The sequence below is a fragment of the Polypterus senegalus genome, chromosome 6 (assembly GCF_016835505.1).
Source record: "Polypterus senegalus isolate Bchr_013 chromosome 6, ASM1683550v1, whole genome shotgun sequence".
In the NCBI taxonomy this organism is placed as follows: Eukaryota; Metazoa; Chordata; class Cladistia; order Polypteriformes; family Polypteridae; genus Polypterus; species Polypterus senegalus.
The window spans coordinates 128461167-128484896 of NC_053159.1; the positions used below are offsets into that span (position 1 = coordinate 128461167).

The 23730-nt window shown below is 39.1% G+C and overlaps 1 protein-coding gene across 1 annotated transcript; it reads right to left on the minus strand.

Annotated features, from left to right (window-relative positions):
• Positions 1-14541: 14541 nt before the first annotated feature.
• On the minus strand, positions 14542-22552 carry gemin4 (gem (nuclear organelle) associated protein 4). The gene is made up of 2 exons (XM_039757143.1): positions 22171-22552; positions 14542-17839 (listed from the first exon to the last, which is right to left on the minus strand). Exons 1-2 carry the CDS (start codon positions 22202-22204, stop codon positions 14637-14639), a joined length of 3237 nt encoding a protein of 1078 aa, XP_039613077.1. The 5' UTR covers positions 22205-22552; the 3' UTR covers positions 14542-14636.
• Between the last annotated feature and the right edge of the window lie 1178 nt (positions 22553-23730).

Here is a 23730-nt window from a genome sequence, read left to right on the forward strand (position 1 = left end):
AGCACTGAAAATGGTGTTGGACCCCGTGCAGGGCACCCTGACTCATGTTGTTAGTAGATACTGTCCTGTATGTATCTGAGATGTGAGAAGAAACCTGATCACTTGGGGTGGGGAAGCCGCAAACCCACATAGGCACAAGGAAAATGGCTGAGATCTGAGTGAGCTGCCACGACTGCACTCACGCAGTTAGAATTATCATTCTGATTATTTTGTTTTGTAACGTGACATGCATGACATGTTTTGCATTACCGTTTTGAATATTGTTTGATTTATTAGTGATGCAATTTTTTGTGTTTTCTTCATGGTCACAGCCATATTGTTTATAGCATTGAATCCCATTGCCGATCACTTGGGTGTGGCATATATTTTCAAGCCATGGCTATTTAAAATAGGACAGAAAACAAAACAAAGCAAACCTTTAGTATGAAAGAATGAAAAGAATGTTTAATTTACAATTAAAAAATTTTTGCTGGGATTTTTATATTTTGAGTTTTGGTTAGTATTCTGAGTTTTTCAGGTCTTTTCATGCTTTCAACCTTCTGCCTGGCCAAGTCGAATCACCCCTAAGAAAGCCCTACATTTCTTGGTAGTTTTATTTTGAAAAAAACTTTATGGTGCATCATTACTTTTTACATTGTGGCATAACACTAGCAAAATAGAGGTTAAATACTGTGGTCAAAAAAAAAAAACTCACATTCAGTTTCCTATGACAGATTCATTCTCAGGTGAGTGCCATAGATGACTGAGGCAGTGGCATAACTGAGCAAATGTTGTTTAGTAGAGTGGGACAAAGTGAGCCATCTTCTTTTTATAAAGCATTCTCTTAGTGTGCATTATCACACTACCACTGAGGTATAATTTGCAGTTTCTGTCTGTGCTCGGAGTGTGCCCACTAGTGTCCCATCCCAGCCTGGTTATCGCTAGTCTTGTGGGGCCAGACATTATTTGCGAAAGAGAACTCATATTTGAGGACAACTCATTGAAATGTCTGTAGGGTATCCACTGTTGAAAAGGCTCCACCCACAGGGGGTTCTTCCCCTAATTTTCTTCAGTCTGTACTCTTGAAATATTCGTGGTTGCAGTGTCTCATATCTACTTATTTATTAGGAGAATACATAGAATAACTACAGAAAAACAATGAGAGAGAAAATGAAACTGAACAAAAGATTCAACCCTGACAAAACAGAAAGGTAAATTTGCTATTATCAATTCAGGAGCACAGTAACACAAAGTAACTGAAGCTTAGTATTAATTTGTATGCTGTAATAAGCATGGCAAGAGAAGAAACGGACACACACATAGACCACTGCAGATCTAGCCCCATGAGTTTGAGAGGCGCTTCTGTTTGCTAAGATATCCTTCTGTCATTTCGACTGTTGCATCACTACATGGCATAACAACAGCAAATAGAGTTTAGATAAGCAGTGTGGTCTGTGTAAATAATTTATGTTAAAATTATGTGGCTATATTCTGGTATAGCATGTTTGCATTTCCAATTAGATAGTAAATTATTTGATAAGATGTACAGTCAGAAAGTGAATGATGTGCACCTTCATCTCTCCATGGTCCTGCTGGAGTGGTGGCAACGTTGTTAGACCCATTTCTTGATTCAGGTGTTTTCCATCCATCCATTATCCAACCCGCTATATCCTAACTACAGGGTCACGGGGGTCTGCTGGAGCCAATCCCAGCCAAAACAGGGCACAAGGCAAGAAACAAACCCCGGGTAGGGTGCCAGCCCACCGCATGGCACACACAAACCCACACTAGGGACAATTTAGGATTGCCAATGCACCTAACCTGCATGTCTTTGGACTGTGGGAGGAAACCCACATAGACACGGGAAGAACATGCAAACTCCACGCAGGGAGGACCCAGGAAGCAAACCCGGGTCTGCTATCTGCGAGGCAGCAGTGCTACCATGCCGCCCGATTCAGGTGTTTTGAGTAACAAATTCTGCTTCTCTTGTGGCCCTTCCTTTTAATGGGAGTGACACTACTTACTTTGAATGCTTATTTTGTAATTCATATTTTTATGAATGAAGCTAACAATTCTTTCCACCTTACATCAACTTCCACACTGTCACCATAACTGTGAACAACAGAGTGCACGCACAGCGCCTGCGATGATGTGTTGTTCATTTTTACTACTAGTCAATTGATATCTCAGAGCTCCAGGCTGCAACTGAAATGGTCACAAATGTGACCAAAAATAGGCTTTGCTGGTTATTATGTCTACTTCGTTCACCAGTGTCGAAGGACTTCATTGAAACATCTACACTAATTATACTGTAACAGATGTAAAAGACCATTCTTTTTATTGTTGAGTGAATGTGCTATTAACGTAAATGTCGGTACGGGGAGAGATTCCCCCTTGGAGATTCATGAGCTGCATTTACTCAGGTAGTGTTTTCTAAGGGAAAAAAGAGGGGGGAAAACATTTCCACGGGAAAGGCTTTGTTGTGGAAGTTAAATGTCACCTCTGTCATACGAGTGATTAAAACCATGTGAATGAAAGAGTTTAGGTTTGATCAAAAATGCCTTAAATTAGAGGAGGATGCCATTTTCATAGCAAGTATCATCATCCTATAAAACTTATTTTCTTGTATATTACATGCACAGTTGATTATGGCAGATTAAAGCTGATCAATTGTTTAAAAAAAAAAACTTGTAGAAAGAATTAAATTGTAATCTTTTTCTGGTGTGCCCCCTTGCAAAATGAATGCTGGGTAGTTAAAATGGTGTATAGTATCTTTAATAAGCCTATCAGACAGTCTTCTGTAGCATGATTGTATCTACTGTGCCCCTCAATCCCTCCCACCAGAGGGGACACTAATTTCACAATGAACAAAAACGTTCCCCCTGTAAGCTGCATGCAACTTGAACACTGTATAGCTAAAATTATTCAAAGTGTATTTTAAAAGAATGTAGACAGTTTTCTATATCAATTTCATATTTAATGTGCGTCTCCATCCCATCTACTGGAAGAGACACTCATTTCCACAGCTGAGCCTTTGTCGTTGCAATGCTCTTCTGTTTACAAAATGAACACTGGAACGATCAAATTGAGCTAAACCTATTTTAAAAAGACTCCAGGAAGTCTTTTTTCTCCCATTTGCCCTTTTGTCTCAGCCACTGGAGAGGACACTTATTTCCTCAGCTGAAGCAGAGCTGTAAAACTGCGTGCCCCCTATCTGCTGCTTACAAAATGAACCCTTGACAGCTGAAATTCTTCAAAATGTATTTTAAAAGATTTGAGAAAGTCTTTTAAATCACTTTCATGTCTACTCTGGCCTTCTGTCCTATTCACTGAGGGTCACTCATTTCCACGGCTGGTGCAGAGCTGTAGGAATGGGTGTCCCCAGCCTGCTGCTTGTATGATGAATACTGGAATTATAAAATTTTCCACAAATTATTTTAAAAGATCAAAGGAAGTCTTCTATATCGCTTTCATGTCTACTGTGCCCCTCTGTCCCATCCTTTCAAGAAAACAGTTATTTCCTTGGCTAGGCCTTTGCCGTGGAAATGAGTGTGCCCAGTCTGAACGCTGGTCAGCTAATAATTGAAAAAGACTAAGATTTACTACAGCTGATGTGGAAAACAGACCACTTCAGCCTCAAGAGCAAGCGTGAGCTGTGAGCGATCGGTGTGGAATTAGGCTGCTCTATACACACATCTTCTGCAGTGAAGACCCAATGTTGGTTGCTCCACATTTGCCGGGCATTTTCTCTTTTTCTACACTTGGATCACACAGGACAACTGTGCTTCACCATATGGAACACCTGGCTGCAAGCTCAAAAAACACTGACATTAAAGGGAGGGCAAAGCACATTGCACGGAAAATGGAGAGATTGACTTTTGTGGCATTTTGTCACTTTCTCCATGACTTGTTTGGTGAAATCTCAAAGTTAAGTGTAACACTTCAGAAGAATTCTTTGATTTTTGCTTCAAGCTGTAGCAGCTATTGACAGTTGTGTTCTCACAGTCAAGAGGATGTCAGACAGACCATTAAGGAATGGAAAGTTGCAGGAGTTTATACACCACACTGGACTAGAATCACTAGACTGGGCTAGAATCAGCAGAAAAGTATGGCACCCCAGGATAACACACACAGATAGGAGACAGACTGAAAACTAAAAAGCAGGGAAAGTCGGTGAGTAATCCCAATACTGGACTCACCTTTCAGAATATCCAACTCAAAGGCTCATGTCACACCAACTTTAGAGATAATCTTTAGATGCATGCTGAGAAAACAGTGGAGGTTACAGTCAAGGAATTGGTAAGCTGGTTTGAAAATATGAGCGGTAATACACGGCAAGAAAGCTCACAGGGAGTTGCGATCATTTGTTTTTTCTCAGTCTTCTATCATGGTTCATGGCCAGATGATTTAACCACTTTTGGAGAAAATGAGAGGGACACTTTTAATTAACTGGCATCATTAAGTCTTAGAATGCATATAATATCAGGGCTGTACAAATGGAATGAAGATTGCTAAAAAAACTGATTAAAAGCAAACTCTCAGACAAGTCTTGAAATAGTTTGTGGGATGTTTTTCTGTGGAATATTGCCAGTTTTACACAATATTCTACATCTTGTTGAGATCATGCCTGTTGTGCCTATATCAGCAGCTTAGTGTAAACATGACATTTCAGGACAGAGCAGAATAAAATCAAAATTGCAAAACTCATTCAATGTCTCAACCTTGGAGGATTTAGTCAGGATCAGCATAGAAGGCCCATCACATGAGCAGCTTAATCCTGGATATTTGAACATATGCTCTGTTTTTGACTTCGCCTTAGGATCCTGTATTGGGTCTGTGGTTGATCTAAACTGTGTGGAATATGGCCTGGACACAGGGAGGTAGACATGTTTAATTCACCCACACATGTTTATTTACAAGCTCTAATATTTACAAAAGTGCAACACAACCCCCAAACAACTCCCCCAAAAGTCCAGGCCTCTCACTCAATGCCTTCTTCAGGCCGCCTCCACTCTTATCCACCCATCTCCAGCCATCGAATGGAGGGAGGCGGCCCCTTGCACACCCGGAAGCACTCTGGGTGTCCCTGATCTTCTTCCCCCCAGCACTTCCGGGTGTGGCGGAAGTGTTGAGGGCCAGGGCTCCTCAGGCATTGGGGCACCCCCTGGCGGTGACCACAGGCCCCTATAGGGTTGAGCTTCCAAGCTCCGTTCCTGTGGTCCCCAAAGCCACCAGGACGGTCACCCCTCGTGGTCTGGAGGAGGCACAAGCACTCCTCCAGTCCTCCTGGGCGTCCTGGCTGGGTAGCACCCCAGCCACTCGCCACAACTGCCTTGCCTCCTCAAGCAATTCCTTTTGTGCTCTAAGGAGCTTCTTGTGTTTCAGAGCATTTTTGTTAAAATAAATCTTTTATTTTGTAAAGATTCTTCAGGGCCCTTCTTGTTTGTAGGTGGGGCTTTGATGGTAATCCCCACTAGAGGGAAATTTTAGAAATAAAAGTATTCTACTCAGACTGAAACTGAGTGGTTTGTGGGACTCTGGGATTTATACAATAAAAAAAAAAAAGACATCAAACCCCCGGTCCTTTGGTAGTCTTTTAGGAAACAACTGGAGGAGTCAATGATCAGGTTAGTCTATGAGTGACCTTACTGGCTGTCCTTCTATTGTGGCCAAAGGTGGGAAAAGTAGGCTGGTCTAAATGATAAACAGACAATCTAGATAGAAAACCAAAAGCATAAATCAAAAGAATGTTCAAAGAACTAAAAAGGTTTGGCACCAAAGAATCAAAAAACAGGCCAATGAACAAAAGTAAAACACATTAGAAAAACCAGAAGTTAAAAAAGAAACATTAACCTAACTAAAGTTTGCAAAGGAGTTTACAAAATCCAAATATTTAGGTATTGCGTGCAGCACGCTTCTATCTTCAGTAGAGAAGTTCAATGACGTCACATGCATGACAGTGTCCAAACAGCAATGAGGCCATTGCCAACAAAAGCATGGCACTTCCTGTAAAGCCTTGTGAATGCCATGGAGGACAGGCAGCCATCCCGGCTGGGTGACATCATGACCTCTTGCCAAGATGGAAGGTGCCAGGGGAAGAACGAACAGAAGCCAAAAGCCAGGAGCAGTTCCATCCCCCATATGTTAGGTGGCAGTAGACCACTGGAGGCATCCCAGCTTGGACACCTGCAGGGGTGCATGTAACATGGAGTCTGGAAGTACAGCCCTGTTGGGGTCCCTGGGTGCCACAAAGGGGCACTGTTGGGGGGGGGCGGGGGGCTGCCCTGTTTCCCAATAAACCCAGAAGTGCACCTCATAAATCATGCTATGTCACCGGCATAAAAACAGCCCACTGCTTTGCCTTAAGGAGTCAGAGGCAGAAAGTAGTGGGTGACACTCAACTGGAGGTGGAAGAAGAGGGAAGGTTTTTTATTGTTTTTGTGTGATTATTAGCTGTGTCCATTATATAAGGTGCTTGGAGGATTAAAAAACCCATTACTTGAACCCATCGCTGTTTTGGATGTTATTAGGTCTGGAGTTTGGGTCTTGGTGATGCCCCCTATTGGTTACAGCCTACGGCCGAAAATCTCAGCAATTTGCCATTAAGTCATCATGAAAACGATAAAAAAAAATCTAAATAATAATTTTACTAAAAAAGAGACAAAAAATTAAGACAGAATTACAAATTATAAAATTTAGGACCAGTTCTTAAATTGGTTTGTTTGTGTGTTTTTTTGCCTGCACCTCCCCCTCATTCATTGGGCAAGAGTCCTGTCCTCAATTGAAATGCGAGGCTCCGTGTGAAAAGGGCTCCTTGTTTTTTGGACTACTTTCATTTTCAGGAGTTATTAATTTAACCATATTTTAGTCAATAATACATTGTGCATGAATGACTCGATGTGTGGGTTATGAGACACAAGTAACATGAAATTCTTTCCATCATTGTTTTTACTGTATATTGTTTGCTGCTATCCAGCATTGGTCGCCATTGGCTGTCATATCTGTTCTCCAACGCCAAATGAGATTAATTTTTTCATCTGGCCAATGTACTACAAAGTACATGCACTAAGTAACATATAAAAAAATATCATTTTTGGATGAAGTATTCCTTAAATGTCAACCATGCAAAACTTTCAGGATCAAAAATCTAAGACAAATATACTGTATGGAGTGAGCTTCACTAAATGTTGATTCAAAAATAGATTAACAAGAATTTCTCTTTTCTTTAACCTATTTGCCTGCATTTATTTAAATTCTTCTTTATTTGAAGGCCCAGACTAAAGGCTTTTTTTCTCAGGAAGGTTGAAGGTTTGATTTTATAGGCTGAAGGCCAAATGCCTTTTACTTTAAACCTGCTTCTTGATGGAATAGCAGCAGCTCACAAAGTTAAGTGCATTTTCTTTGGCCCTCTCTTATTCTCTCTCTGATCTTAAGAGTTTTCTGATTGTATGCTGTCCCTAGATTCCTTACCTACAATAACAGACAGCAACCTTGAATAAATGAATGAAATGTTTGCTTATGATAACTTCTTCCTTATTAGGTGTGGGCTGCAGTGTGTTGAAGCCCATTAAGACAGCCACAAAGTCCTTTTTGTGAAACTATTTTAATGAAGTAATTTACTACCCACAAACAGTTTAGATTAGAAACGTAATTCTTTAGCATCAAGACAAAAGTGAAAGTTGCATCTACACAATAAAAACAATCAGCTAGTGCAGAGTCTGCTCAATAAACTTAGCCTTGCTATCTAAAGCAACATTAGTGATCATCCGTAAACATACATCTGTAATCAAAGTTGTGCCAAGTAAAACAATCAGCACCTTAAGAAAGAGTTCACATGTTAAATGAAAGTCAAATTAAGATTATTTATGTGAGATACATGTTTCTGGAAGGTCAAAGTGGAGTCAATATGTTTTAAATGTTATTTAACAATAACAGTTTAATGTCTTGATTTGACAGTTATTCAATGGTGTTGAGTTCAAGGGTGTCCAGGTTTATTATGAGACAACTCTATAACCTGAAGAAAGAAACTTCAATTTTCTATTATGATTTAAGCTTAAAAACAATGTAATGAGAAGTCAAGTGAAATGACACCTTTTATTGGCTAACTAAAGAGGGTACAACATGCAAGCTTTCGAGGCAACTCAGGCCCTTTCTTCAGGCAAGATGTAACAATGAAGATGCCTTAAGCAGGGGCCTGAGTTGCCTCGAAAGCTTGCATGTTGTAATCTCTTTAGTTAGCCAATAAAAGGTGTCATTTTGCTTGACTTCTCATTACATCTAGAATGGCTAACACGGTACAACACCCTAATACTACAGTTTAAAAACAAAAAAAGAAACAGGGTTCTGTATCAGGTCCCACTGTCGACAGTGGTAATGAACAAAATTAAATTCACAGTTAAACTTGCTCTTTTGCTGTGTAAAAAAAAAATGAAAAACAAATTTTGCTTTGCTTCCAGTGAAATTTATGCCATTGACATAAGAAGACAGGTGTTTACCTCCTGTTTGGACGTGCTTACATGTGTTAATGTTGCATTTGTGCGCGCCTGTCATTTAGTATTCAAGTAAGATCTCTAGAAAGCTCAATTCCGGCCATGTGTAGACATTTTGTTGAGCCTCTAGATGTGTTCTGGTAGTACGATCTCCACTTTCCTATTTATAATGACAATCCTGGTGACTGCAATCCTGAAAATGCACAGCAGACATAAGTGAAATTTGAAGCTCTGTTGCGCTTCGAGACTGCATATCCTCAACCTCTTCTGCAGGAATCGAAAAACAGTAAAGGGAGTTTGGCAGGTAGCGTTGGGGTGGGCCGGGGTCAGGGCTTCCTGTGCAATGAGTTTTTCTATGGAGAAAATAAATATGCACAATGGTTTGTAAAATATGCAGCATGCTACCTTTTTAAAAAACCTCTACCACAACATAAATAGGACTCACTTTACTGATGGATGGATGGATTACATGGACGGAGCTGCAGGAAACAATTTGTTTAAAGTGTTTGAATAACGTTTCTGTCTCTAAAATCTCCTGTGTATCTGTGCAACTCTGTGACCCAAGCGTGACAGCATATGTGGATTTCACTTTCACCAAACAACAAATCTTTTAATTATCATGGATATGCATCTTCATTGGGAAGAAACACTACTTTTCCCTGATGGTAATACGAATTTGATGATCTACAAGTCTCCAACTTAAAGTTTAAATGCGAACAATATATTCGATCTCTTTTCGCTGTTCCTTTATTTCACCATTTGTTTGCACTAATGCTATCTTTACTATCCTTTTTTTGAGACTCTTGAATTTTCGTACTTCCATTATCTATAACCTGCTCTGTATGTGTATTAGGCCAACGTTTTTGAATGCTTTACATTCTACTTTGTCATCTACTCTGTCTTTTATTTCTGGCCTCGGGCATGGTTAAATATCTTGGCACAAAATCTCATCTCACGGGACATGAAAGTGTCTCTCTGAGAAAGTCACGTCTCGTCTCTCCTCCCAAGATTTTTTTATTACAATAGAGAGATATAAACCGTGTTTTCAATTTAACAAGCAAATTCTGTCATTTGTAGTGAAACTCACGTCAGAGATATGTTTGATTCTTGCAGTACAATGGGACTAAATGTCAGGTTTTGAAACTCATTCAATGTAGGGTTATTCCTGTTTGTAGTGTCCTCTGATACTGACCTTTGTTAAAGGAGGTTTAGAAAATACATCAACTTGCATGCAGTGATACCAAAACTCAACATCTCTTTAGTTTTATTTACAAAACCTTCTGTCTTTTGTCTGCTGTGCTAATCCAGTTCAGTGCTGCTGAGAGGCAAAGTGCAAAACATCTGAAGGAACAGTCCAAAAGACTGCACACACACAAACACTGATATGGAAATGACAGCAGTCAACTGCATAGCTTTGAAAATATGCAAGGACACCCAAAGTACTGTACTCGGGTCCCAGTCAAGGTGATTCATCATGTACTATCAGCACATGCCCCCAACCTCATCCTCCCCCTCTTTCCATTTTGAGTAGAACAAAGTTTCAATACACCATCTCCTATCTTGACACAAGCAGGAAGAGCATATTCATTATTTTTTGATAAATTGTTTGCTTATCTTCCTGCTGTGTCACTTAAAAATATGTTCTGGTACATGCACAAACTGGTCATTGACTGTAAATTTCCAGAGTAATAAAGATGGATGTTAATGATAAATGGCTATAAGACACCCTGTTACTACACAATCTGAATTATGGCACTTCATCCTCCTCTCACCTGTGACACTTCAACTAACTTAGAAGCAGTTAAATACTTTGACTATAGGTTCAAAAGGTGTACAAATGTGTAACATGCAGATCAGCCCCTGGTAAGGACTTTCATGAACTTTCCTTTCTTGAGGTTATTTCCGCTCTTTGCTATTAAATAAAATTCCCCATGATTTGTCAATTTATAACTTTGGAGACTTCCCAAGCCCTTGGCATTCTTCCCTACCCATTAGTGAACTCTTTACTTCTATACAATGTTAAATCTCTATGGAGCAATTAGGTTATGTGCACTCTGCTCTTTATAGAGGAAACAACCAGAACAGCGATGGGTTTGTACACTAGCTTTTAGGATTCTAATATTTTACTGAATAACAGTGTAAATGAAAACATTTCATACTGCATTCCAGTGTTACGACAGGTATAAAAATACCGAAGTGCCACCTGTTTCCGTGTGCAACACTAGAGCTGTGTCCTGTTGGCTTATTATTAATCCAAACTCACTTTGTGGTGTATTATCATCCTTCTAAAACCTGACATTACTGGTGTTCACTTGTAAACATTTCATGCAGTTACTAATTTGAATAATAGTTCTATTTTTTTTTTTTTTGCATTTCTGGACAAAAAAAAGACATTTTGCCAAATTATAAACATTAGAACCTGTTCTCAAAAACATCCCAAAGACAGTTCAAGGGCTTCAATGAGAGAGATTCAGTTTTAAAATTCACATCTGTAATCCTATCCAGGGTTGGTTCCTGTAGTGGACCCAGTACTGCCAGAATAGATAGGCACAGACGCTAACCTGGATAGGCAGGTTGAAAAATGATTGGACACTTGGTTGTTAAAACTGCTAGAACACCTCCTGGAGTGGGATTTCAGTCCCAAATTACAGTGTTTGAAGGGACTAGCTAAACCCTGAAATGTGTCAGTCCCCTGTTCTGCTGTGGACACAGGAACATCACTAAGCATGGACAATGACTGAAGGCAACTTCAATAGATGGCTTTCCTGTCTGCCTCCATGTTTTCTTTTTTACCCTGAAAACTGAAAGTACTGTAATTGATAATATCCATTATCCTTTTCCAACCCATCTTCAAGTATACCTCTGAGTGTGGAGTGCTTGCTTGCTTGTTGTTGGTTTTGTCAGCCACAGTACCCTCAGATAGGTCCACTCACATGGACATATTTTATTTAACATACTTTGGGAGGCCTGTCATAAAATGTTGATATTGTGTAAATAAAAGCTTTGGCACATTAATATATCTATAGCTGAAAACAATTATTTCTTCTAGTGCCATCTACATTTTAGTAATAGGTGTTCCATCATCTTATCTTTCCATCTTGTTTGGATTTTTGGGTACATCTGTTAATATTTTTACATACAGGGCCTTTATATACAGTATATATGAATTGGTTTATCTCTTATCGTATGTGAAGCAGACCATATGTGTGCAGTTCAGTGCTTGAACTTTGTGTTTAGCAGTGAGTTTGAACTGCACAAATGGACCAAGTTCAGTCCTGGGAAATACACTGTTGATGGTTCTACTTACAGTACCATAACAAAGCCACAATAGCAACAAAATAACCTCACCAACAACACAACAAAAATAATTTTATACTTGGCTCATATTAAATAATTATTAAATATACAGTCCACATCAGACTTTACTAGGAGACCACCATTGTATATCGGTGTGGTGGACACTGTTGTAGTGGTTAGAACACTCTGTCTCGGTTAGTTGTGGTATTTGGCAAACCAATGTAGTATTTTGTCACTCTTTACTGGAGATGAAAAAAAAAATCTATTATACCAATTTCTTGAAATTTGTCGTTAGTAGTTTAACTTTCATATCAAATGAAGTAGACCGACGGTCAACTTCACTCAATAAAACAAAAAGTGTCATATACCTCTATGGCTTTAGTTAAAAACACAGCTGCCTTTCACCCAGATTACAGGCTACTTGATATGTGAATTCATTACAGGGATTACAATTTGACCCTGCGATAGTCCTGGAGGTGTTCCTGTGGCCACTGCTTGTTGGATAGGCCCAAGCTTAGTGGGTTTGAAAATGGATGGATGGGTTGCTTTTTATAATAACCCATTATTTCACTGCATATGCTATTACGGCAGGTTCTCCTTGTTCATATCACACACTGCCACTTCAAACATTAATTCTGTATACACAGGACTGATTTACAGTACTAACTCTTTTAAAATAGCTTCATGTATATCCAAATTTGAAAATGCAAAGGTTACTGCTGATGTGAAGAGAAGGAAAGTATTTTGGGGACAAACGTCCCTGAAAACAAGTGCTGTTGGTGTAGAACACATTATTAGGTTTTTAAAATTTGCTGCCAACTTTTCTGAAATGTATTGTCTACATTTTTAATTTTGATAAGAGCTTTTTTAATACCAATACTTAGAAACCTGATACTGTGGTTTCAAAATTTGATCTCATATATTGAACAATTGATATTAAGGGATTAAAGTTAGATATCCAACTCTGAAAAAAAAAGTTTAATTTGATTTCAGTTCTTCAAAACTGATATTAATGTTCTAATATGTGATATAAGCATTCTTGTTTTTAACTTTGATATTGAGGTTCAGGAATCTGATATTGTTTTTTTAAATGTTAATATAAAATTTTCAGGTATTGATATCAACTTTTACATTTTGATGTTGATATTTCGAAGGCTGAAATTAAAACTGATGTGGTAGCACTTTTTTATCGTTTTGATACAATGTATTAACCACTGTTTAACTAGGAGCTTCTGGAAACAAAAGACTTTCTTCGGTTTTCTAATTTCAGAGCCGAATAAATATATTTCAAAGGCTGATAATGAGAACAAAAAGCAAGAATATATAATAGAAATTGAAATAAAATCCATCCATCCTTCCATTTTCTTAACACTCTCCTCCAGGGCAGCGTTGCCGAGCAGTGGAAGCAAGGAAGGATCAACCTTAGAAGTAAAATATACAATATATGATTGCAAAGCCCATTAAATGCACAGTCCATAGTGTTAATTAAACTTCACTACTGCCTATACATTGTTGTTGTATAGTCAAGGTTTAAACTGTGTTTATATTATTTTACATTTAATTATGCTTAGAAAGTATTTTAAAAATTATACCCAAAGTGCACTTCTGTAATCTGTATTTAAGTCACATTTGTTTTCATTAATGTATCTTATACTAATAGACTACAAATCAGGTTGGTGAGAGCTGTCTTACACTATCAGTTATAATTATTAAAAACAGTTCCTTTGATTAAATATTTTTGAACCAGTGTAATTAATCCTAGGATCACCGTTATCCATATTCCACTCCAAAAGCATCTGGGACAAAAACTGAAACTACCCTGGATGATGCACCATTGTCTTGCACAGCACAATTTTGAACATAGTTATAAGGTGACTGTTTTGAGTAAGGATTAACCAAACATACAGAACTCTGGTATGCAGGAGGAATATAAAGTACACTGAGTAAACTCAAAGACAGGAAAACTACAGTCATTAACAGAGTCAGAGATTAAAATATGGAGCTATGAGAGCTAATCACTGCACCGCTGTACCATCCCCCTTCTGCTATAGAGGATAAACCTTCTCTGTTTTATATTTAAAAAGATGCCTAGTTGTGATCAAGGTAGTTCAGTGACAACACGACTATCAATACTAATCAATGCCTCAAAAATAGAGGACGAAAGTTTAGTATGTCAGCAAAGCACTCCAAGACACCTCCATTAAGGACAGATTTGTTCTTTTTTGTAGAATTTAAAACTTCCTTGAATTATTTCTTCTATTAATTATTTAAAGTTGTAGTTGTAAACATCCACACTCCCTTTTCAGGACCAGCAGGTGATACCTACTTAATTATAACTGTTCATTATCTGTGAACTTTCAGCATTAGCTATTTGTCCTCTTTAGATAGATAGATAGATAGATAGATAGATAGATAGATAGATAGATAGATAGATAGATAACCAAGAATAGGAAAAGACTAGCTTAAAATAATAAACCAGACAAGTAATATCTGCTGGTTAAACAGAAAGTCTTTTATGTTTTACATACATAAAGATTACCAAAAAAGTATTGAAGGAACAAACAACATGATTACATAACATTTGGAGATTTTAATAAAACATTTAAAACACTAAAAGGGTTAATAATAAATATGTTGTGTGGATCTTACTGATTTCCTTCAAGACCTGGGGATGACCAAAACAGGAGGAGGAGAAGGATGCTGGGAGCATGCATCGATTATAGCACGCTGCTGCACTCATCACACCGCAGATTAAATGAAAAATCAAAGATGCAAATGAAGAGACATACACTTTTATTTTTAGAAAACAAAAATGAGAGTACAAGAAAAGACCTTAAAATAAACCCTGACATTCTGTGCATGGGACAGAGCTTAAAAACGGTCAATCTTCTGAAGGAGGGTTGTGCGTTGTTCTACAATCGGCAAGTTTTCAGCAATGGACTGCAAGAATTGTCTGGTATTAGCTCTGCTAAGAAAGGAGAGATTACCTGCTGTTGATTCATATTCAGACAGAACCTCCAAAGAGGCCACGTATAGTGGCTCATATGTCTCTTGAGGCATCATAACCATAACATGTAGAAGGTGGCAGAACAACTGCACCAATACAAACTGGACTTCTTTGTTCAAATCTAGACTTTCATCTGTGTGGTGATCTAGATTCTTGGGAGCAGGCACCTTCCTTTTTAGAGAATCTAAGATTCCTCTCACAGAGGCTGAATAAAGTCTTCCTACATGCTGCCAGCCATCATGAGTCAACCAATTAGAGCAGCTGGAACTGCATAATAATTGAAAAACTCTTAGAAGTAACATGGAATGCTGAAGATCATATACAAAAGGTCTGAGGTTGAGCATTGGCATAAATTCAACATACTCCAGTGTGTATGGTACATGTAGGATTCCATCTTGCATAAGTTTGTCTACCACATGTTTTAAACGTTTCCACTCAGCAGGACTACACCAAGGCATTGCTTGAACTAGTACCAGCATGAAGCCTTTGCTAAACATGTTGATCTCTTCTGCACTCTTTAAGTTGACAACCAGATACTCCAACATGTGATCTCTCATGATATCGGAGAGACAGCAACACTCAAGCCATGCTAATAGCCCAGTTCCAGGCCCATACTCTGGAATGTCAATCCCTGCATACTCAAGTTCTGGGAGATTGCAGACAGTAAACTGAACTTCTGGAACCTCGTTTTTGAAGTGATGCTTCCACACACTCTTGAGCCGTAGACGAACACTCCAGTCTACGGATTTAACTTTGTCATAAAGCCAGAAAATAGAACGGGACCACGTGCCTGGAGAAGATTCAACAATTTCACCAACCACATCACAAAGCATTTCAAGGGTGTTAATTAGGAGGTCTTTTACTTCCAGACTGACTTTGGTAGTGCTGAAATTAACTGTGTTCTCTTGCCAAGAGCTTGTGCATGAATCTAGCAGCTGACAAAGAGAATACAGAAGGGGGAAAGGTGAGCAACCCAAAATCCAGTGCTCTGTAATGGTATCATCTTGTCTGTTTTTTTGCGACATAGCTATATGAAGAATTTTCAGGCAGAGCTCAAGGTTAAAGGACTGGTCCAACAGACAAGGAAGAACAAACGCCTTCACTATATCTGCTGGTGGCAGTGATTGAACCTCTTCCTGCCCATTGTTACCAGTAACATGATGTGGTTCTAAGAAGGCCTCAATGAAGTCTATAAACTGCTCCTCTTCCAGTGAGGAAGAAAGCTTCCTCCACACAGTGTCCAGGAGACAATCGACAAAAAAACTACAAGATGACTCTGACAATGAATCACCAGCATAAATCAAACAAGGAAGATTTTTCAAAATTAGGCTGATGAGTCTGTGAGAGCCACGGTTGACCACAGCTAAATGACACGCTCTCTGCAATGTAGCTTCTGGGTTCTGAAAGGCCACCATGGCCACACTAGAGACAGCATTCTCAAAGTGGTGCTCAGTTTCAGTCTGAGTGATGCAATTAAAAGCCAAGTTAAGCTCTCTCCCAAAACCAGCAGTCAGTTCGCCTGGCAAGCTGCCACACAAGCCTTTACGACCCCATTTGGAAAACACTTCTCTAAGTAGCATATTTTTCTGACTGAGGGAGAGTTCAGAAAACAGACTCACAATAATACTCTTTAGCTTCTTCATTTGCAAAAAACTATCAGTCATGGGGTTACATGAACATGCCTTCACTAGTGTTGAAGCTAGCTCAAGTATTAGAAATGGGTCTCTGAATGCATCCTGATTGCTTTCTAAACATGTTATCCACTCGTCCCCAGCAAGTACCCAACTTTCTTTAGATGAAAACATAAGGCATGCTTCTTTATGCCTATCCAGATGATTATTTATGATGGCTGTTACCACAAGGTGCAGTATTACATCACTAACCAAGCAAGAAGCGCTTTCAGGAAATTGACAGACTGAATGCCACTCCTGTAAATGCTGAATCACATCACATACTAACAACTTTTTGGATGGCGACAATGCACCCAATGCTTCTTGTACTTGAAGAATACCTTCTTCTAGCCTGAAAACTGTTAATGGATGACAATTCTCCATGGAGTACTGGGCATCACTTGTGAGGCTCCATAGCTTAAGTAGCTCTATAAAAATATTTAAAAACACTGAAAGAGAGGAATTCCTTGGTTTTAAATGGGATGGCTTCAGGGATGGTGATAATTCTTTCTCAGCCTTTTTTATAATGTCAGTCAGTTTGTCAATTTTGTGACTTTCTTTAGAAAAACCCAGTATTCCCACATATTTTACAATCTTCTTCAAATAAACATCCATGGGAAGGACAGTACTGTTATCTAGTAGAAATGCCGTGTACAGACTGTCCAAGATATTTGCCATGGCCATGCACCGAGTTTCAAAAGTGGAAATGTGACCGGCCATCACCTTCAAAGCATCAAACAGTAAAAGAAATGCACAGTGCGGCTGAGTGGCATCAGGGTCTACCTTGAACCTTTTAGGAGCCTGCAAAGATGACTCTTCAGATATGCATTTCAGCACTTCAGAAGAGAAGAGTTGTATTACATGATCCTCTTCATTGTCATTGGGCCTGAATCTCAGTAGTTCCCACCAGCAATCCAAGAAAAATTTCAAATCTTCAGTGGAAGTGTCACTAAGTATATGATCCACCCATTTTTTGAGTGCCCTGTAAAAAGTTTCCTCTGGCAGTGCAAAGAGAAATTCAATAAACAGCTCTGATGCCCATAGAGACTTCAATAGCTCAAATAAAAGAGTGTAGTTTATTGCTGGAAGTATGTTATCTATAGAAAAAAAAATGTCTTCCTTCCATCTCTTGTCTAGATCTAAACTGCTGTCTGGCACTTTAGACTTCAGCAGTTTTATCCACAAGACAGCTACAATCTTCTTCCAACACTGTGTCCCACTTGAGCAGTCCTGATTTTGTGAACGGATAATCTCCTCTACAGATTGCACTATTGGTTGTCCAACAGTCTGCCAGTCACTTTTTGTTAGTGTGCATAGCAACCTAGGATGATAGTTCTTCTGAGAAAGCAAAAATCCACCTTGGAGAATAGCTATTTTTTCACAGCTTATCCACTGATCTTAAATGAAAAAGAAAAACAAAATTGGTCAGAATAATTTATAAACATCCATCTATCCATTATCCAACCCACTCTATACTAACTACATGGTCACGGGGGTCTGCTGGAGCCAATCCCAGCCAACACAGAGCGCATGACAGGAAACAAACCCCGGGGAGGGCGCCAGCCCACCGCAGGATTTATAAACAGTAGGTTGCTAAAGAAATATTCAAGCTACATAATCAGCTTTAAATATTAACAGCCACTGTGTGGAGTAACAAATGTCTTATTATGCCATTTACATATTATTTTTAGCTATGTTGGACTTCGCCGTTTAGGACAGTCACTCATTTAGATGAAAGGCGCTAAGAGTCAGACGTGAAATTTGCAGGGACATTAGCAGACCAAAAAAATACATATTTGGACAATCCCATAAGCAGAGAAAAATAGGGGTGAAGAGTGCAGTGCAAGTGTCTTTACATTATGCCTTCAATATTGAGGGGCATGCAAAAAAAGAACAATAGTGAATAAATAGAACATGTTTTAATACTGTCTGTGTAATGCAAAACAAATAGCTTGTACTAAAGAATAACTGACTAGCTATCAGAGCAAGAGCTAGCCAGTAACTATGCAGGACAATAGATGAGGTCTAAGAGTTAATTACTTAAAATAGTAAGCAGAGAATCAATTTAAATAATCCATGTTAAAGTAACAGAAAAAAACAACAGCACACAGGATTTTGCTTAATTTATTTAGCATATTTAGTTTGTAAGTTTTCAATCAATATGAGAAAAATATATAAACTGGGAACTAACAGCTTGCTTAATTAAGGTAGGAGATTGCAAATGAAAAAAAGAAATGAGTTGAGACAAAAACCTGTAACAATAGAGAACCTCTGGGCTAGGCAGTCAGAACCTTTCTATGAAACACTGGAGCCACATTGGAAGCAAAATTGGATTGGTCGCAAGTCTAATGCAGCCACACATTCCCTCTCACTGGGCTAATTTAAAGGCATTAATTAAACATGTATACCGTATCGTTGAGATGAGGAAAATAAATCTACATGAACGCGGGAAGAATTTACACAATGAGTTCACTGTACTCAAATGGCCTCCACAGTCACCAGGGGCCTCATGCATAATGCTGTGTGTAGAATTCACACTAAAACATGGCGTATGCACAAAAAAAAAATCCAGATGCATAAAACTGTGTGTATACCAAGTTCCACGCACTGCCCCTTTATAAAACCCAAGGAACATGAAATTTAATGCACACACGCGCCTACAGCTCCATCCCAACTCCTCCCAGTATTTTGCATATTTGAATATGCATATCAATATAAATAGCTTCTTCTTTTGAGTGTTTTGTTAAAAGACAATGGCAAATGGAAAAAAGAGGAATTTCAGCAAATGCGAAGTGGAGGCAATGAAAAACATTATTTGTTGGCTTAAGCAATGGTATAAGCAACAAAAGGAAGTTACGGGGTGATATAGTGTGGTGGAGATACTCGAAAGTTCAAAAAGTCGCAAAGTGCCCAAAATAAAAAAAGTGGTCATATGTCAAAGTCGTTGAGAAAAGGTGAGTCGCAGCCCACTGTCTGCTTATTCTGTTTCAGACAATATTACAAAAGCTGACACTCGTGCCAAGGACACAATGTTGGTACTACTGTGCCCAGCACATCTTCAGGCTCTAGCTGCACACATGCCTCTGCCTTAGAAACCACTTGGCAACCATCTGGCTGTGTGCTGACAAGACTCTGTTCTGGAGACACAAAACTAAATAGTCGATGCTGTAAGAGATGTGGCCAATGAACTAAGGAATATAAGGGCTGTATTATGAGATACTGACCACAAAGGAAATTAATTGATTAAAAAAATAAATGCTGCTTCTGATTACCTGCTTTTACATTCTGTTAATTACATTCAAATGAAGATGTAATGCTGCCAGTTTTGGCTGATCATTTGTTGGGTCATACCACATCTTTTCAGGTACAGGCAAGCCACGATTGTGGGCCACATTATGCAGCACGCTACATGCTTGCACAATGCAACACACTTTTGACAGACTATAGAGCAGCACATTAATGGAGTGTTAATGCTTTCTATTTACAAGCAAATTCGTTCTCTGAAGATACCTTTATGGTGTAGCATTGGCACCAAGCGCCACAATGGACGGATTTTTTTCTTTTTACATGGCTCTTTGAGGTGACTTTCTAATCTTAAAAGGACTGCTTGCCTTTTGCCGCACTAGTTAAATAAAGCAACTGTGACTGTGCGGAGTTGCCGTTTTTAAAGGTTCTCCTGCTATAGATGATGTAATGCCAGGTCATTCTTTTGGTGATTCATTCTTGGGTGATGTAACTTGCCCAGTTCCATTGCAATAGTAATATGCATGCAGCTGACTGCTCTGATTACATTTGGAAAACCAGACATTGCTGTGAATTGTGCTTTCATATTTCCCAGTTCATCCACAGTATAATGAAAACTTATCCATCTGGATGACAAGCGGATAATACCATCCCATACAGCTGACATGGCGTGACTCAGTGGTGTTTGTGAAATACCCAAACAGTCAGCAAATTCACATTGAAAAGCTCATGTGGCTAAAAAACTGAGGGTGGACAGAACTTGCAAAGGAACATGTAGAGCACAGTTCCTGAAAGTATGCCTTTGTAAAGCCGGAGCTGGTTCAGCACACAACTCCAAGAGGATAGCTCTTGGAAACTGAAATCAACTTAGAAGCCAGTCATCATCATCTATAAATATGCACTTTCTTCTAATTCTTCCATTTGCAATATCTTCTGACAATGCTAAAGCAGCTATGGTAGTTGGAACAGTTTGGCCATTCTGTGTACCATGATATTGCTGGAGAATGATTACAATCAAGTGAATTAAATTTGTAAACAATATGCAATTCATTTTGGTGCATTTCACAAATCCCACTTTGATGTGAATATGAAAAAATGAGAAACCACACAGAAACCGTACCACTGCTTTGATGCTGGGTGCCACCAGTTTGCAAAATTGAGCAGAAACATGCGAGGCTGCAGTGAAAATGTGCATGGTTTTACAGCAAGTTTAGTTTTTATACATCTGAAAGTGTGCGTGGATATGGGTGTATGCAATATTTTTGTGCTTACACACCATTTGTACAAGAGGCTCCAGATCTCAATCCAATATAGTACCTTTGGGATGGCATGGAATGGAAGATGTGCATCAGCTGACAAATCTGCAACAACTGTGTGATGCTAGCATGTCAAAATGCACAAAAATGTTTCCAGCACCTTGCTGAATCTATGCCATGAACAATTTCGACAGTTCTGAAGGCAAAAAGGGGTCCGACCCTGTACTACCAAGTGTACATCTTCCACAGTATCTGGAAATTGAACATACTGTGTTACAAAGGTGTCCAACATTGAACTGTTATCAGTCGTTATGTGTGCTCTGCCATTAGCTTACCTGATTAATATATTTAATTTTCACAAGATGCACAGAGAAATAACTTGCCGCACAAGGCACACTATGTAGGAATTAGTTTGAATCTGTACCTGAAGTATACACCATGGATGCACATAATAAATATTTTGTCAAGGGAACTGGAGGAGAAGCACTATATTAATTAAATAAGGCCTGTGCAGTTAATGCGAAGTCCTGAATACATACACACGTCCATTCACCATCTGTGTGAAGATGTCCCATGCGATTCATAGGTTTTTCTCCTTCCACATCCTGACCATTCAAAAGACCGGTTATTGTTAAACTCTTACTTGGCCAGTTATAAGAATATGTTTGTAGGAAGGCAGGCAAGTAAGTAAAACGAAGAACATGAAAAATTCGAGATGTGTTTGAAACGCTCTCTTAATAAAACCCGTGGATGAAAATAAACTCCACAAAGGCTGCAGTTGTCAGGGATGGGTACTGAAGACAACTAAAATACAGTATATTTCGTAAAACCTGAAGAAATAGTCAACTTCTAGTCCGACTGCAGGAAAAGGGTGTAAGGTTATCATTGGACACGTTACTTTTAGCTTTTCAGCAGACTAATTAGCGGAGCAAAAACTTCATGAGAAAACCGTGAGTCGAAGAACCATTAGGGTCACATGCTATAAGGACAGCCATCGAAGCCAAGTTTTTGAAGATGCAATTTAAAATAAATATCTACTAAACTTGAGACGCTGAATACAGAAAGCGAATAATTGACAACAACTGACAACGGTACGGCTAATTTCTAATGCGTACTTTTTCCCGATAGAGATAGTCAGAAACAAGAAAAAAGTGTTAAGTGTAATCAAACACTAAGTATGGGAGAGCGCTTCAGCATCAATAAAGTGCGGAATATTTAAATCCACTAACCGAACTCCATTGCTGATAGCTTCTCTTCAGTCATCACTGGCCTTCTTTGCAGACGCCATGTAACTTCACTTGAAACGCCACGGATCGGGGATCAAACCGACAGCACGAGGACGGGTGACAGCGCAGCGAGCAGGCGGAAAAGGCTGAACAAGAAGTGGGGGGAGCCACCGTTACAACTGAAAAACAGTCTTTTAGAAGCTGCTTAAAAGTCAATGTCTTGTTTTCCCTAACCATAAACTTGATATAAGAAATCTCGCGGCTCCTCCGTTTACAATATTCTTATTTATGTATTTATTTAAAAGCTCACAATCCACTTCGGTCAGTCTTTTAAGTCTTTCGTATCAATGCTGTTGAGCTATGGGAGAACCTGCCAATCATTTTTTATCTGTCCAATCAATTGTCTGACGTACAGCGTTTCCTTCTCGACGTGCGGAAGAAAGAGTGAATCACACCGAGCGTATGAGAGCAGCTTGAAAAACTGCAGCACCCCTACAGGACAGTATGGATGAAAGCAAGTGCCGGTCGAAGCCCATATGGAGCATCTAAACTAGGCACGGTTCCCGCAGGCGAATCTCACCCCATAAACACACAGCACCATTCCAAAATAAATGCACAAACAGTAGGTGTAAAAAACACAGACGTTATATCTAAAAATGTGCCGTGTGCACGCAAAGTAATTATAAATAATATCTTGAATGGGGTCCTTGAGGCAAATGAAGAAAACATATATGAATGTGAGAATAAATTAAGAGAACACAATTATCTCCAGAAGTTATGTGCATTATATCACTTAAACATGACACAATAATTTAAGAGCTTTCTCAACTGACATTTAACCAAATTTAAGGACTGGCATGACATTGCCCCAGACACCTGAGACAGTACTACATAGTGGCACAGTGGTAGTGCTGCTGCCTCACAGTAAGGAGGCCAGGGTTTGTGTCCTGGATTCCCCTTGTTTGAAGTTTGCATGTTCTCCCTATAGGTTTCCTCCAGGAGCTCCAGTTTCCTCCCATTGTCCAAAGACTTGCAGGTTAGGTGAATTGGCAATACTAAATTGTGTGTGTGTGTTCACCCTGCAATGGACTGGTGCCCTGTCCAGTGTTTGTTCCTGCCTTGCCCCCTTTGGTAGCTGGGATAGGCTACTGTGACCCTGGTCTGGATTACTCTTGTTACAATATGACATGACTGTACTATAAAATGCACCTGAGTTTCTCGGTTGCATTTAATTATGATATTACTGATCCATGTCACTGACTGATTCTTTTAAATAATCATGAATATAAACAAAATCAAACCCTTTGGCATAATCCTTGTTGATTTAATATTGCAGTGTAAGCATGCTTAGTAGGATTAATTAGATAATTATTATGACATTTCAATAACTTTAGGTGGAACCTTTACCTTGAAACCTTTGTAACCACTACAGAATTTGGTGATGTCTAGAATGTCTGTATAACTCCATTATGCATATGAAGGAAAGGAAATACAAGTAACTAAATAGAAGCAGGTAGCTAGGAGCCTGCAGGCTACTTTGCACATAAATTATCCAGCATAGCT

Coding starts and splice junctions, on each gene's coding strand:
- gemin4 (XM_039757143.1), bottom strand. CDS start 22,204: ATGACTGAAGAGAAGCTATCAGCAATGGAGTTCG. Junction 17,840..22,170: donor GCTATCAGCAATGGAGTTCG/GTTAGTGGATTT, acceptor TTTTCATTTAAG/ATCAGTGGATAAGCTGTGAA.